The following is a 16,432-nucleotide window of genomic DNA, read 5'->3' as shown; positions in this document are numbered from 1 at the left end:
GCGAGACGTGATGGAAACACACTCACCAGTTTTATTACCCGATTGTATTACCCGCTATTACCCGATTATCTACAACCCAGGTTTGTTATCTCACACAAGGTTAAACTTTGCTGCTAGGAAAATTGGAAGTAAATGGAAGAGAGAAGGTGACAGGGAAGATTAAAAGTGAAGGATAAAATAAAAGATGTGGGTAGAGGAAGAGGCGATTTCCCCTGGGTGGGTCATCCCAGGGGAGCTGTCCGCGTGAACCCGGGGTGCGGTGCTTTTGCAAATGGACCTCAAGGGCACCCGGCATCGGCTAAACACCCAGGGTCTCCTTTCCCCAGACATGGCTAAGCCGAGTACCGTTAGCTGGAGCCCATGGTTTACCAACCACCTGCAGGAGCATACTCCCCTGTACGAGTCGCAGATAGGTGAGTAAAGAAGACGAAATATTTAATATGCCAAAAAGAGGATTCGGCACCGTTAACAGTATTGATTTGTAGCGGTTTTCTAAAACGTCTACTTTTCAGAATGCCTTCAAAATCAAAATGAACAAACGGAGGACAGTGCCCATCTTGTTCACATGTCAGGTGCTGTGGCGAAAGATCTAGAGTCATGTATATACTATATAATGCGTAGCATTCGATCTTCAAATAAGCCACTGCATAAAACATGGCGCTTGTGCACTGTGTTGGTCTGTTCTGTGCTTGTTTAGTCAAGCGCTTGACATCGTCACTATGTCACAGCAACAAGGCAGCAGCGATAATGAAAAGGAATGCGACTCCCTAGAGACACCACCAGCCCTGGAAGCATTAACTCGCCAAAGAGTACTTGAAACCTACCTGATTATGCTAGCTAATATTTAGAAACTTCACACCTACCTTTCTTTTCTAAAACAAAAGCAAAAATAAATAAATAAAAAGATTGCGATCGAGAATGTGAAGAGGACACAATGCTTTTCACTGCGTACTAAGAAGTGTTCGAACGACTAAATTAAGAACAAATGGCAATTAAGGTTAACGAATAATGTCTGAGCAACATAATGTTGGCAAATGAGATTGTGCTCCGCGGAAAAATGGAGACTAATTGCAACAAACGATTCAAGACTTGAGTCAGGAAAATGTTAAAACAAAGCTGAAGATGCAAACGGCAAATGTATGTTCATTAGAGTGGTGATGCAAAAACACGGAGGACTGTTAAGCTCGCCTGGAACTCGACCGCATAATCGGGCCCCGTTCACATCGCCTTCTAATTTACTTGCCATGCTTCGCTTCTCGGTGGGCAGCTCAACTGTGCCACTATCACGTTACACTCTCCACTCGCATTCCCTGCACTCGCCGATGAGGAAGACTGTAGCTCGCCCGGCACTGGTAGACGGCACCGATTCCATCACAAGCGTGTCAAGAGCGCCGTGGCGTGAGGGAAGGAATGCCTGTGCGCGTGACACTTTTACGAAGTAGTAAACCCGCTACAGGTCTGTTTTTCAGGAGCATTTTCAAGCACTGGACTGGCTATGTCGTGGAATACTTCCCTGCCACGTGCAATTCCTGAGTTCAATTCCGGTACGAACCCTGAGAAATTAGGAATACACAGCGTGCGATAGAACGAAAACTCATAGGCCTCATATTACGAAGCGGGGCGACGGCAGCGTGGATCAGGGAATTTGCCGATATACTAGTTATAAAACTTAACATTAAGAAAAAAGAAAGAAAATGGACATTGGAAGGCCACGTACCGCGTAGTAACAGGGGGACGTTTAGTGGAATGCCACGGATACCGAGGGTGGGAAACGCAGCCGGAGACGGCGGAGCACGGCGTAGAATGAAGTGATAGAATTAAGAAATCTTAGGCACAAAACGATATCAGGGTAACTTAGAGATCACTGGGCGAGGCCTTTGTCCGGCAATAGACATAAAATGGGCTATTGATGATGACGGAACTGACCCTAGTAGCACCAAATCTTGACACAACGTTGCCGCCACATTGAGAAAGTTGATTCAACGTTGTGGCAACAATGCATGCTACTAGGGGAGCTGGGACACTCCGTATAAGAGCGTCTGTGATCGTACAGCCGTGAGAATATATGGGCGTTATGTGTTTGTTTCGCCACCGTAACGTTCCAGAAAAAATGCCAATTAAAGCAACTAGCGGTCGGCCCTTTCACCGCATATGTTATTTATAGCTCCACAGTTTAACGCAGAATCACCTAAGCCAGCGCACAGGTAAGAAACTCAAACACCAGCTGCCATTGGATAAAAGCCGTTGGAAAAAAAATAACGCAGTGCGCTTGTGAGCCAAGCGGTCATTTCGTGCATGCATTTCGTGCATGCTTAGAATATCAAACACCACATCGTGTAGTAGCTTAGCGCAACGACCACATTTGCATTCTCTTGGCTCGTCATATACACTTAATATTAGTAAATTCGCACGTCTTCCTGCACTACCGTCTTGCCACTTTTTTGCGAATCCAATTGTCTGTTCAAGATTGATTATGCATATGTGGTGCGTTGATTATGGCATTGTAAGCAGTACGAAAAAAACAACAACAGAAAACCACGAGCGTAATTTCGGCAGCGTTCTTGTTTCTGTGTCATTTTCAAGTATTTCCTACTTTCCCGACGCTGATTTGCTTGAGTTGTTCTGATGTAATGATTACATAGAATCAGCCTTCATTATCAGCAATGCAATGCAATGTACACACATAGAGCGATAGAGCGAACGCAAGGGCCCTCGTATACACAGGAGTATGGAATCTGGGTTAGCGCAACCAGCTGAACCGGTCCATACGCACCACTTTCCCTTGAGAGAGAGAGGACAAACGGAGCAACGGGATTGTCGCCAAGCTGAGAGCGCCGACAGCTTCGAGCGAATGATGGTCCCTATCGTGGTCTTCGTGGCCCTCGCGTCGCTTGCCGGTGAGTGTCCGCCTGGCACGCCGAGCGACGTTCTCTTGCCTCGCTCGACGTCCGAACGGCGGCCCAATTTTCCACCACTGAGGATGCCGTTAGAATTCGGCCAGTATCCGGGCAGTACGATATGATATAAGACCGCCGTGTAGTTAATCGGCTCTTACGTTCCTTTCCTTAATAACGTGACAAGCAGAACTATGATAAAGTGTGAAAGTATCGTATCGTGCACATTTATCAACCGCTAATTGAGGCGTCACTGCGTTCTGTATAACCGAATCGCCTGTTTTCTTGCATCCCGCGAATCACCTGTTTCAATACCAAGTCCAATTTGTTTTTTTTACGCCCATCTCCGAGATACTCTTTGAGTATTCTTCCTTTGCAGTGAAGATAAATAATATATCAGCAATACATGTTTGTTTTCGGCTGACTCTTAATACAGCCGAGCAAACACCTCATTTGTAATAAAGACCGCATTAACCTCTGAAAGCTACGCACCTATGATTTGCTGCTCTGTAGGGTGGCGTGGTGTGTTCCATTCTTATGCGTGACGGCTCCATCTTCATGGGAACAAACATGTCCAGGATACGACTAATGAATGCTCACAAGTCATCCGGTATCTCAGACCACTATGACCGAGCCACATGGCTGCTATGTTGTATCGGCACGTCGAACTCTGTGAAACGACGAATGAATTTTCTCGCTCAGACCTTTCCACCGATGCCTTATTTTCACGCAGCTGTACTGTAATCCTTCCCTAAGGTTTACGTTCTTATGTGTCTCCGAAATTAGTAAGGTTTTCGTGGGGAATTTCGAACTGTTTTTTGCGCACTACTCGTAAGTGACACAAAAGGTAGGAGCAACATACAGAACCACCAGTGCTGCCCAAGTGCCGCTGCCAAAAGCTACCACCAGCTGGCAGCCGCAGAGGTGCTTGAGCTCTCCACAAGTGATTGGGTCAGTATGGACCTTCCATTTTTGGTTGTGTAGCGCCAGGTTTTTAATGTACCAAGGGCTTTGAATGTTTCTTCAGTCCTTACACGCTTCAGGAGGGTGCGAAACTCAACGAAGCAAACCACGCCCACACTACATGAAAGGTTTATGGTGTTTCCATTCTCTGTAACTTCCCAAGTACCGCAACAGTCGTACGACATCGAGGTAAGCGCTGCAACGTACGCTCTCTCGCGCTTGGATTCTGCTTACTTACGCAGCGATGATCAGTTAGCGTGAACGCTAACGATCTCAGTTATACGAAGCTAACGACTTAATGAAAGAGCCGTTCACCTTTCTCATTTATTTACATTTTCACACGAGCACTCGCTTCTTGCGCGTCAACTGCTGGCACGAAACTTGATGACATTCATAATCGATATTTAGTGAACGACTTGTTGATGCACATGTTGACAGCTGACGAATAAAATTTAAATGTTTCAAAAGTTACGCACGATGGTCCATAGATCAGGGTGGTTGGCACAAAAACTTACAGGAGAGACGGTAACTCAGTAGTTGCATATTGGAGATTTTGATGGTCAGAGGGCGTGGTGCGGTCGCATATACAGCCGGGCTTTATCGGCATGCACTTATCCCGATTTATAGGTGTAACATTTGTACGAGAAAGTACTGCATCCTGCCACAAATTATTAAGCCTTATTCGAACAGTTGCTCTGCGGTTGAATTATTGTCGGTGGCCGTTGCATTTTACTGACCCTCAATATGATTTCGCTCCCAACTGACCATACAGAAGTATGGTTGTCTCGATGTCACTACAGTATAGCGTGCATCTCGCTCAAAATATAAAGTATCGAACGAACTGGCGGTAGCATTGTACGGCGCGCTAGACAGTACTTAACCCTGTCCTGTCTACTAATAGCGATCTTAGGTGACCGACGCGACTGCTGTCTTAGATTACGAGGCCGCGTACCATGCATGGATGCATGAACACGCGTAAATATTCAAGCAAAAACTTTATTTTACAGTATGCTTGTGCGAGTGTCTTTGTTTCTGCGCTTATAACCTTTCGTTCATCCTTCGAAACTATCGCGAGTATACGGCTCGAAAACTATCACAGAACCCTCTTGTACAATACTAGTACTATTCTCACTGGATGAATACCACATATACAAAACAAAAAGGACAATATCCACTAGACATCCGTTCCATCCTGTAGAGGCAAGGAGGTCAGAGTAGTTTCCAAGAACATACAATTATCACGCGAGACGTAAACAGCGTGCCCATCGCTGTCTCGGTGCTACATGAATGTGCGTCGCAACCGATGACGAATGTCGTATTTTCGAGCTGTCGCGACAACATGGCGGCGACATTAAGAATATTAGCGGAGCATTCTGCCCTGGGGCCCCCAAGGAGGCCAGGACGCCGTCCCCAGGCTGTGGAGTATATTAGCAGATGTCACAGAAAATATGTAACCGATTAGAATTACTTCCTTTCATATGTAATTGATTACAGTGTTCAATTAGAGCCCCAGAAACGTAACTGAGCAAATACACAAATGTAATCGATTACTTTTGTGTTACTTTCCTTCAAAATTTCATTGTCGTAACACAATAACCCAAGTTTACTCAAAGTACAACGAACTGCTGTGGCTTGCATGGTAGAGAAAAGGCTGGAGGCTTGCGTGAAGGCTGCGAGGCTAACTGTGGCTTCTGTGATATAGAGTTCCACGTTAACTTTCAGCAAGAGTTGTTTTTCAAAGTTGTCGTCGCTGATTCTTCCACGCTTCCTCGTTAAGAGGTCAACTGTTACCCTGAACACTCTCTCAATGCGTGCGCTGAAGGGAGGGGCGCTATTATAACGTAGGAACACCTTGCGCACCAGCTCGTAGTTGCGCAGTGCTTCGATGCTAGCGACCATGTCCTCTATGAAGCGTCGCGCTTCGCTGTTGCTGGTTCTCGGTTAAGGCATTGCAGGCAAGGCCAAGGAAAAGGTGAAAAAGTAGGCTCTGTAGGGTCTGACAGGAGGGAGTTTTCTGCACAGCGGTCGCATATTTTTTGGCACGAGAAATGCCGTAGAAGACTGGTTACAAGTTGATTTTGGGAAAAAAAGGTAACTCATTACCGGTAATCAATTACAAGAAAATGTAATAAATGACCAGTAACGTTATTACAGCTTCGAAAAAGCAATCCATTATATTACAAAATTACAATGAAATGCAATTGATTACAAGTAATCGATTACTTATAGCGCGTTACGTACAACTCTGATTAGAAGTTACTCGCCAACTTTACAATTTTAGTGCTGGTAGTGTATTATATTCATTATTTTAGGGTAGAAAGTCACCTTGTGACAATATGTTAACAGCAAGTTTTAAGGGATTACTGAGATAATTTTTAGGCATCGCTAGAGGGATAGTTTTCGTTTCCCTGGCATGTAGTGTTGACGCTCTTCCCACACGAGATCCAAGAAACACAGATAAAATGTTTTAGTTGGATTTAATGTTTTCGTCACCCAGCGTCCGCAAGACAGTTGCACCGCAATATAATCATCATCACGAGTCAACATAACTCGCAGGTTTTGCGAATTCCGCGTTAATTATGCGGCCAAAATCGCTGGCGGATTAGCTGTACGTCAATTGACTCATCTTTGTTTACCTGCGCCACGTGCAAATGACAGCAGACAATAGAGCTGTGCCAGTGCGTCATGAGTTGCTGTGGCCACGTGATATAGACTGCTTTTACTTGTCACTATGAAAGCGCCCGCTCGATATTGAAACGGAAAGTGGTTTTGCAAGGTAGCGAGACCAAAAGTACTTTCAGTGCATTCCGAGGCACCACTATACTCATTTTAGGGTTCTTGACACCAGTGCCTTTATTTAGAGCAACAATGCGAAAAATCTCCTAAATTCGTGTCGGTACTAAATTAAGTGCTGATAAATAGTTGAACAGGGAATCGGAGCAAACGTTCGGACAACAGACCTGTGTGCCGACATTCTTTGTTCAATGGCTCCTTGTCACGTCTGTCTTGTGCTGCGTATTTTAAGACAATGTGAGGTTTTACCGCAAAAGGAATGTTGTCATTGGCGAGAGCGCAATACCGGAGGATGCAAGACTGTGCTATCTTGTTGTATTTAATAGCGTAAGATAGACAACTCACTAGCTATGGAAGAGCATAAACAGGAAAGTAATACTTTGCCGGTGTACCTTGCATTAGACATGCAGGTAAGTAGCTGTACCACGGAAACTGTCCAGAGGTGAATTTCATGCTGCCTGTAATGGTCCTTGCACCCATTTAATTAACAGTCATTATTTGAAGGTTCATTTTCTTGGAAATGCCGACATAGGTTCAGAAGAGCGCTGATAAGCAACCGACATAACCCGTTAGCGCAACACACTGCGAAATCAAACAAACCAGGTATCGGCAATATGCACTGGCGTGTGCATTAATTAGAAGAAGAGAATTGTGCTCATTGGGTGCGTGTGGGATTATCTGACGTATCCCTATTAGCAAAGTTGAGTCATGTTAATGGAATTCAGTTCATCCACCAGCCAAGAATGATGTGCTAGGTTGAAGCACCCGTTACGTAAGCCGTTGTCGCGCGCTCGATACACGAATGCCTTGCATGAAAAACGCCGTGCAAGGTAATCTCCATCTGGAAACCGCGAAAAATCCAAGACAAACACAAACCAGCATCTTAACAGCGCTCATCAATAAACGTCATCTCGGTGTTATACACAAAAACTGACACACACACACACACACACACACACACACACACACACACACACACACACACACACACACACACACACACACACACACACACACACACACACACACACACACACACACACACACACACACACACACACACACACACACACACACACACACACACACACACACACACAGTCATTTCCCTTCTTCCTTATGTGATATGCCTGGCAAGTTTCCCTTGCTCTGCTATCGCGGAGCGCGACTCGGTGTATTTACATCCTTCAGCATTGGCTCACACTTGCATTCGGAACAGTGTGGTGGGAAGGCGCCCGCTTGTATTGTTTATTACTGACAACTCATGCTCACGCGTGCGCACGTTCACACATCTTCCGTCCCACAGCCTTTACCACAAGACAAAGGTATCTTACACTTCATGCCAACACTGGAATCTACACATGAATTGGTGTGCTTTTTTCCCGCACCCTTGAACCCTGTTTCGCCCTCTACCTATGCGCGCGAAAAACCCTGCAAGCTTCTAGGAGCCGAAAACACGATCTCAACTCCGTGTCGCTCCCCCCCCCCCCCCCCAACCTTCTTTAGGTAGTGTAATGTTTTCTGCAAATAAGGCAGAATTACACATCTCTTATCGACATGCATCCTTGGAGCTGGAACAGTCGAGCTTTCGGCCTTGATCTTTTTCAGCGTTGCCTCCGCTACTGCAGTTATTACAGATTGCGGGACACCAGCTTCTTGCAGCCTAGCCACCTGGGCACCAAAGCTTTCCTAAACGGTGTGTGTGCACCACTTCTTCAAGGCCGTCATGAGACACTGGGAGGCTACGGCCCGCTCCACTGTTTTCGAATGACTAGGGACATAGGGTCATAGGGCAACAAACTCTTTTGAGACCTCGGGTTATATTTCCAGCACACAAGGTTGCCAGAGAAGGTTACAGCAATGTCTAAAAACTGAAGTTGGTTACGGTTCGTTAGTTAATGGTTGAATTATAACCCTTTGCCATGGCGCAAAAAAGGTGATGTACTATCGTGCTAATTAGAAAAAACAGCGCAAAACCACAGGACACAGGAACGGAACACGCACAGAGCTGAACTCTCAACAACGTTGCTTGTTGGGCGAGTTGGAACGAGGAACGTTATGACTGAACTCTCAACAAATTTATTGTGAAAAACCAAATGCATCGCCTATAAATGAGCCTATAAATACTTCAGCGCTGTGTGCGTTCCCTTGCTGTGTGTCCTGTGGTTTTGCGCTGTTTTTTCTAATCATGTACAACCAACAAACCCAGCTCTCCGCACTATCGTGCTAAGTATGAGCTAAACCAGGTGAGCACGTGTCCGAGCGCACTGCAAGGTTGTACAGTGGCGCCGATCCTGGCATGTTTTCGAGTTATCAGGAGATAGTTTGGCTGTTACTGCGAGGACGCATCGCTTCCACGTGCTTGCTTTCGCCCTCGCCCCACTTGACATGAAGGAACTTTCTGCCATTTATTTTGCCCTATTGAAGAAAAATTCGAGGTTTGGTAGTCAAGCCACGGCGGCAGTTATCATTTTCGAAGCTGATATCACGACAGGGCAAAACTAGGGCGAGTGTGAAAGCAAGTGGAGGCGACGCGCACTCGCAGGAACAGCGCAACCCTTCCCTGATAACTGGAAAACATGCCACGATCGGCGCCACTGTACAACCTTGCAGTGCGCTTGGCCACGCGCTCCCACGGTGTCGCTCACTGAGCGCGATAGTACATCCGCAATGGCAATCGTCATACGTGGATGTGTTACGATTTTTTAAAAGCACAAGAAAATCCTCAACATAACGACACACAGACAAAACCTTGTCACGGTCGAGTCCCTCATTGACCGCTCTGTAAAGGCGTGATAAGAAATATTGCATAATGGAGGGGCAACGTAGGACCCTTGCCGATACCCTGGTTCTGCATCTAGTAACCTTCTTTAAAATGGATAAAAGTCGACTTCAGGTAAAACTCTAAGAACGATCAACACCTGTCTACGGTCAAACCGGCAGAATTCTGAAGCGACACCTCACTATTAGCTTCGATGCAACTACGAACAGCCTGATGGATGAGGAACGGTATAAAAGAAACCTTCAATGTCACTTGGAAAAAAACATTTGCCAATGGTATTATTTCACTGCAGAAACCTAATAATATCTAAAGAATTTTTCGCCTCAAACAAGGTGCAAAATATTTCTGCAAAAATATGCTTACTTCATTCTGCCAAGCTCCTCTCTCACTCACGATCGACTGAAAAGGAATGTTCTTCTGGTGCGTCTTGGCCGAAAAGAAAATGTTCAAACAGTCACCTTTGCTTCTGTTGACAAGGGTAGCCTGTTGGTGCAGTTCAAGCTGGCTGCACATGGACACAGCCTTCGCCTTTATCTTTGCGACTTTTACTGACGAGGTTTTGAAGTTCTTTTGAACAGCTACAGTCGGCCTTGTCGTGCTAAAACTCAGAGAGCATAACAACAAACCCCTCTTCTTTATCCTGCTGCAACAACCTGAGGTCGTTGCGTCTGAAATACCATACAATACCGGAAGTAGGATCCTGTCAGACAAATTGTCCGTCTTCTTGACTGTCTTGAAAAGACAGTCCACGCCATTCAACAAACACCTTTCTTGGTACTCTGTCTCCACTTTCTTGGCGAGGTTCCTGTTGGGGGACAATCATTCATGGGTGTTCAGTGAAGTTTCAACACCCTACTTGAGTCCTTTCCTGAGGATGGTAAAAACTGTCTCGGAAGCACAGCTCCTTCGACCAATGCGACATCCCCGCAGCGCGAGGTTTGCCCTTTATCCTTCCTAAGGCATCACGCAGGTATTTTGCGTTCGGCGCTTCCAGCAGCTTGGCTTCACGCAGTTTCATGTTAGCCAGCCACGCAGAGTAATAATCAAGGAAGACGTGCTGAAGCACCTCCGCAAGCTTTCGAATCTGGTTCCGACCGGCCACGCGTATTGCTTCAAAAGCTGCTTATAGTCTTCGTAAGTGTTCCGCGAACGTAGCAGAAAAGACAATCAAGTCATCGAGGTACACCAGGCAGGTCCGCCACTTAAGTCCTGACAATGCAGTGTCCATTAGACGCTGAAACGTTTGCCAACGCCGAACGCAACCCGAAAGGAAGCACCTGAAACTGGTAAACTCCGTCGGGCGTGACAAAGGCGGTCTTCTCATGGTCTCTCTCATCCACTTCAATTTGCCAGTAGCCGCTTTTCAAGTCCACTGACGAAAAGTAGCGTGCGTTTCGTAGCCTATCCAGGGAATCACCAATACGCGGCACCGGATAAGCATCCTTCTTTGTGATCTGGTTGACCTCCCGGTAGTCGACGCAGAAGCGAAAGCTGCCGTCCTTTTTGACGACTACTACAGGCGATGCCCAAGGACTGTTAGATGGCCGAATAACGCCATCTCCCAGCATCGTTTTCACTTGTTTTTTAATTGCCTCGCGCTCCTTTGGGGCAACACGATGAGGATTTTGCCTGATGGGTCTGACGTCGGAATCTGTGATGATGCAGGGTTTAGTGAGCGGCGTTTGACCAACTCTTGAAGTGGATGAGAAGCAGCCGCGGAACTTGTTGATCAGCGCAAGAAGGCGGTCTCGCTCGACGGTTGATAACGTCGCACTAACGTCAGCAGGTGTCGGTGTAGTGATAAGAGATGCTGCCACTTCCTCCACTAGATGACAATCTTCAATTTGCGCGAGTTCGTCCAAATAAACAATGACAGTGCCTTTAACAATGTGTCGGCGTTCCTTGCTGAAATTCGTCAATAAGCGTTCAGCGCATCCATGGATCACATTGATGACAGCCCTGGCAATAGAAATGCCGCAAGTGAATGCTAGCTCATTGATGTGTTCAGCGATGCCAGTTCCGCTCTGCAAGCTGTCGCAGTGCACGGGTACGAGAGAGAAACTCCGAGAAATTCAGCTGCGGAGAGAGAAACTCCGCAGCTGAATGCCGCGGCATGGCAAGCGCGCCCGCGCGCACCAGGCTGTAGATTGTGGAACTAGCTGCCGTGGCTGCCCCACAGAACACCTAAACAAATTCTAGAAAAGGAAAACGTTACTTTTGACAGAGCAGAGAAAATGAAGGTAGCGGTGGCGTTGTGAACTAATGTATACGACCGAGAGGGGGCGCTGTTTTATCTATCACCATCATTACGTACAGGAAACAAAGGCGCTGCATTGCCCGTGGGTGCGGGTGCTCGCGGTGCTCGCCCGCTGGTTCTGTGCGTTTCTTTACTTCTGTGTCTGGGTGGTATTTGCGTGCACGGCAGCCTAACATTGCTACACACATTTACGTTATGTCACCAGGTGACCTGGATGCCTCAAATGAAAAATAAAAATAAATAAAAGACACCAAGCAAGTGAGCTTAGAATGTTTATTCGCGATCGTGAATATAGCCTTAAACATATAAAGAAGCAACGCCGTTTATCACAGAGTAAAACATACAAGAAAAAGAAACAGCCATCTCTTTATTAAAACTGCTAGCTGAAATTGAGGAAATTTATATCTCTCGGCTCATTCATCATATCTCGTGTAGTGCGAAGAACGAACCGTCAGACAGCGATATTTATGATGGGCGACCCTCGCACTCGGCTTGCGTACAGCGCTACCCGTCGTCTCTTTCTCTACACGTCTGCGTTCGATGATCTGAGCATTAATAAACAAGCAGCATCAGAACTGCTGGGTCACTAAGATTAGCCTGAGCTGCAATGCACTATTTTACAAGACTGACGATAGGCACATGACGTTGAAACAAACGTGAAACCACAATATAATGCCAGATTTTCCTGTATACAATGTGTTGTCGATATTGTACTCTATTTTCGTTCTCTTGTGTTCATGTCTGCACGCCGAATTTTTTTGTACGTCCTGGTAAATATAAACATACTCTTTAAAACTCCACGTCAAGCTTCAGGTCTGTTGTCTAGAAAAAAATATAATTACTTGCCATTTGTGTGCAGTTCACTCGAGGTACGAAGCAAATTGCTTACGAAACTGCAACGGCGATTCCCTCTTTGTGGACAGCGCCTGTTCACATATCACCCCTTTAAGATTTTGGCAAAGTTTATTTCATGGAGCTGAAAACAAAATTTTCAAATGCTTTACAAATTGAATAGTCTGTTTCACAGAATACTTTCAAAGGTGTCCTTATGCACACGCTTTCATACCCCGATCGTCAAACATTCTTTATTCGAGTAGTGACACTGCTTATATCGTCCAGGTGACCATTACACGACATGTCTCGTTTAATGAAGGGACGAGTGTTTGCACATGATTCCCCGTTTCAGAGCCTTCACAATGTCGCTCACTGCAAGCAAACACTATGCACAACTTTTTCTTTCAGCACTACTGCAGCTTTCACTGTCGCTGCTGTGCAGGCTTCAGATTTACAACAGCCTACACACAGTGCGAAAAAGAAATGTTGCGGTAAAGACGCACTGCTACTGGCTCATTTTTTATCATGATGGTAAAGCGCTACTAAGAACGGAGACTAGAAGACCAAATGATAGGGCGCTACTATCAACCGAAAGTTTATTTGGAAACAACGCCCCTATACATAGAACATACATAGATGGAGCCAAGTTCGTGCGAATGTCAGGGAGCGTCGTCTTCTTTCGTACTCTCTTCCTCTCTGGTAGCGCTTCGTTGCAATGTTGCTGGTTATTGTATGGGGTTTAGGATATGATAAACGCCATAGCGGAGGCCTCGGACGGTTTGGGCCACCTGGTGTTCTTTAACGTGAGCTGACATGACACAGCACACGGACCTGTAGCATTTCGCCTCCTTAAAAACTCGACCGCTGCAGCTGTGATCAGCCGAGAACCGCAACCACTGACAAAAGCGGTGCATGCAAACATGTAGACAGGCTCGCTCCTCTATTCCCAGAGAAGAAATACGACACTTGACGCCAGTAGAGAAAAAAAGCACTTTCATCGTATACTTTAACAGATTATGCGCAGAAAACTTGAAGACATCCCATTCATAATGAACAAATATTGTGACATGAAACAGTTATGAAAATTTACCTCATCCCGCAAACTCTATCACGGGCCGTTCTTGATAGAAATATCTCGTGTGAAACGCATATTTCATAAAAACGTCCTTACTGGATTGCAACCACTGATAACTCGTATTTGAGGGTACAAGTGAAAATACGTATCGTAGAGAACCGATTATGTGAGATATTGGCGTTAAAGACTATTTACACCATGATCGGAACTGTTAATTTCACGCCGGCGGACTGATGAGTCGACTCAGTCAGGCTCACTCAGACTCAGGTAAAGCCCTGAATCTGAGTCCCAGTGAGTGCGGTTGAGAAAAAGTTTAGTGAGTCTGAGTCCGAGTGAGTGCGGTTGAGGAAAATTTTGATGAGTCTGAGTCCGAGTGAGCTCTCAGAGCAAAATATCTTTCTTGAGTGAGTCTGGATGAGTTCCAATATTTTTGCAGACCTATGATTATTACCCAAAACCGTAACCACTAAGGTGTATAGACGGCACGAAGATCACTTCGCTCGCTGCAGCGGCCGCGTTTGCGAAAGGAGTGAGCTGCTAACTAGAAGAGCCATAGTAGGGGCTAGTTGAAGTAGCAACTACGAAAGTTCGCGCTCGTCCTGCGTGCGTTCTTTTCATGCGTCCTGTTTTGTGTTTGAGCAGCGCGCTGCAAGTGTCGAGCTGTGACAGTTGTTAGTTCGCGCTCGCCATGTGTGTGTTGTTTTCGTGCGTCCTTTGTGCTTGAGCAGCGCGCAGCAAGCTTTGAGCTGCTTGCGGTTCTTCGTGTTACATTCTAATGAGTTGCTATCGCATTGATTGCTTCGCCCTTGCGGCGAAACTGTGACTTTTTGCTTTTACCAAAGCTGAGCTGTTAAGCTTTTCTTCAGGCCGCGCGGAGTTACCGGAAGACTATCATAATCATGATCGGCCTTCTTCTTCTTCTGCTCGCTCCCTTAACACGTGCGCCCGGCTGCTATTTTCCTGTATGTCCTCTTCTTCTTCTGCTTAGCTCCCAGAACACGTGCGCCGATTTCCGGCTTGGGATGCAATAACCCTGACGTGCGAGAGAACAAGTGCAGAGAGGTAGAAAGAAAGAAAAAAAAAAGAGAGAGAGGAAGAGATAGAAATAAGAAGCAGAGAAATTCATGGCGAAAAAAATTCTTGGCGAGGCGAGATTTGAACCCGGCTACCCACCATCCGAAGGCGAGCATCGTAATCACTCGTCTATCCAGGCACGCTTGCAGAGCATAGCATAGTGTCACGTGGTCACATGTAAAGGAGGAGAGGAGAGAGTAAAGCATAGCATAGAAAGAAAAAGACAGAAATAGAGAGAAAGAAAGGCAAGAAAGACAGAGAAAAGAAGAGAGAGAATAAAAAAAAGAAAGAAGCATATACAGAAAAAAGAGAGAGAAATACAGGGAAGAAAGTGAGAAAGTGAAAAAAAAACAGAGAAAGAAAGAGAGAGAATCAAAGAAAGAGGAAGCGAAGAATAGAGACGGAGGGAGAAAGAAAGGGGAGGAAAAGAAAGATAGAAAGAGCGAGAAAGAAATACAAAGACATAGAACGGCAGAAACAGAAATAAACAGAGACCAAAAAGGCATATGAAAAACAGAGAGAGAGAAAAAGAAAGAGAGGACGAAATAAAGAGAAACAAAGAAGGCCGCCCAGCGCCGCACTTCCTTCGAGCTTTGGCACCACCATTGCGAAGCTGCCTTAACTTTTTTAATTCTTCGGAGAAATTTCCGGAGTTGAGTCACCGCTGAAGTGTATGTATATATTTAAGACTAATGATAAATATATAAAGTATAATGAATAAATATATGAAGTATAATGACTAAATATATAAGACTAATATCCCCCCCCCCCAGCTTTCGCAATGACAAAACTTTCTGACCCTAAAATTTTCAAGCTTATCCTGATATGTGTATTTTATTTGTGAGAACTATCAGTCAGTGAAATAGCACTTACGAATCGGAAGCTTTCTCTATTGGGCCGTAATATTATTCGATAAAAGGTGCTTAAAACAGTACTGAAAAGTGAAAACAAACGAGACCAGGTGGCGATTTCGCTCCAAAATGAAGAGACCCTTCATGAAAACGAGCGACGAGCCAGGAAAAAGTCACCGCCCAAGCACTCCGTACCTACATATGGTTAGCCAGCGAAGCTGAAGCGTGCGGCCTCGCTGTTAAGCAGTGGGTTAATCCCGACGTTGTATTGAAGCCGCTCTCAATTATTGTTATTGTTTGAGCGGCGAAATGCGCCGGTCTTTGAGGATGGTGAGATGACGTCGAAAAGCTTGTTGACGTCTATCGCACGCGCCTCAGGATCACCGTTTCAAAGTTCGACGCGTTCGAGGAACGCCATCTCCTGCACGAACCAGCGTTGCGTGTTGTCGCCGTGTACCCTGATGCGTTCGAGCAGCTCAACTAGGCGGTCCCAATGAACTTAGGGGACAGACAAAGTTGGAAATGCCGTTGGCATGCCGAGTTGCGTTGTCATTGCGAACACCCCCTTTTTGCGTTCCTGCAAGCAATGGACTGTGTTTGGGCAGACGCGGGCCAGTAGTCGTTCCTCGACGACGTTGAGCCTGGGCAAATGCGTAGGCCTCGGCAAATGCGTGGATAAACATAGCCGTTAATGGGGCTTAAATTTGGCATACTGCCTTTCATTAGCGATTCCTTGCATGTATCACAGACCCGAAACTGTCCGACGTCGGGAGCAGCTGGGAAACCACCGCGTCAGTACCTCCATGGCATTGTTCCGGTGTTGTTGAGACCGGATCCCGTCGATCGGGATCGGGTTGTTGTCAAACCACAAGCGGTCACAGACGTCGAAGCCGCAGCCGAAGTGCCGGT

General features: G+C 46.0%; 1 protein-coding gene across 1 annotated transcript in view; it reads left to right on the top strand.

The window, feature by feature from the left end:
• Positions 1–2,768: 2,768 nt before the first annotated feature.
• LOC119390571 (protein obstructor-E) overlaps positions 2,769–16,432 on the top strand; it is a 73,650-nt gene continuing 59,986 nt past the window's right edge. Inside the window, exon 1 of the mRNA XM_037658165.2 lies at positions 2,769–2,897. Coding sequence (XP_037514093.1) covers positions 2,852–2,897 — 46 coding nt within the window. The 5' untranslated portion in view covers positions 2,769–2,851. The remainder of the gene's footprint in view (positions 2,898–16,432) is intronic.

This window comes from Rhipicephalus sanguineus, chromosome 1 (genome assembly GCF_013339695.2).
Source record: "Rhipicephalus sanguineus isolate Rsan-2018 chromosome 1, BIME_Rsan_1.4, whole genome shotgun sequence".
In the NCBI taxonomy this organism is placed as follows: domain Eukaryota; kingdom Metazoa; phylum Arthropoda; class Arachnida; order Ixodida; family Ixodidae; genus Rhipicephalus; species Rhipicephalus sanguineus.
The sequence above is the reverse complement of the archived record's forward strand: the minus strand, read 5'-3'. Positions and strand labels throughout refer to the sequence as shown.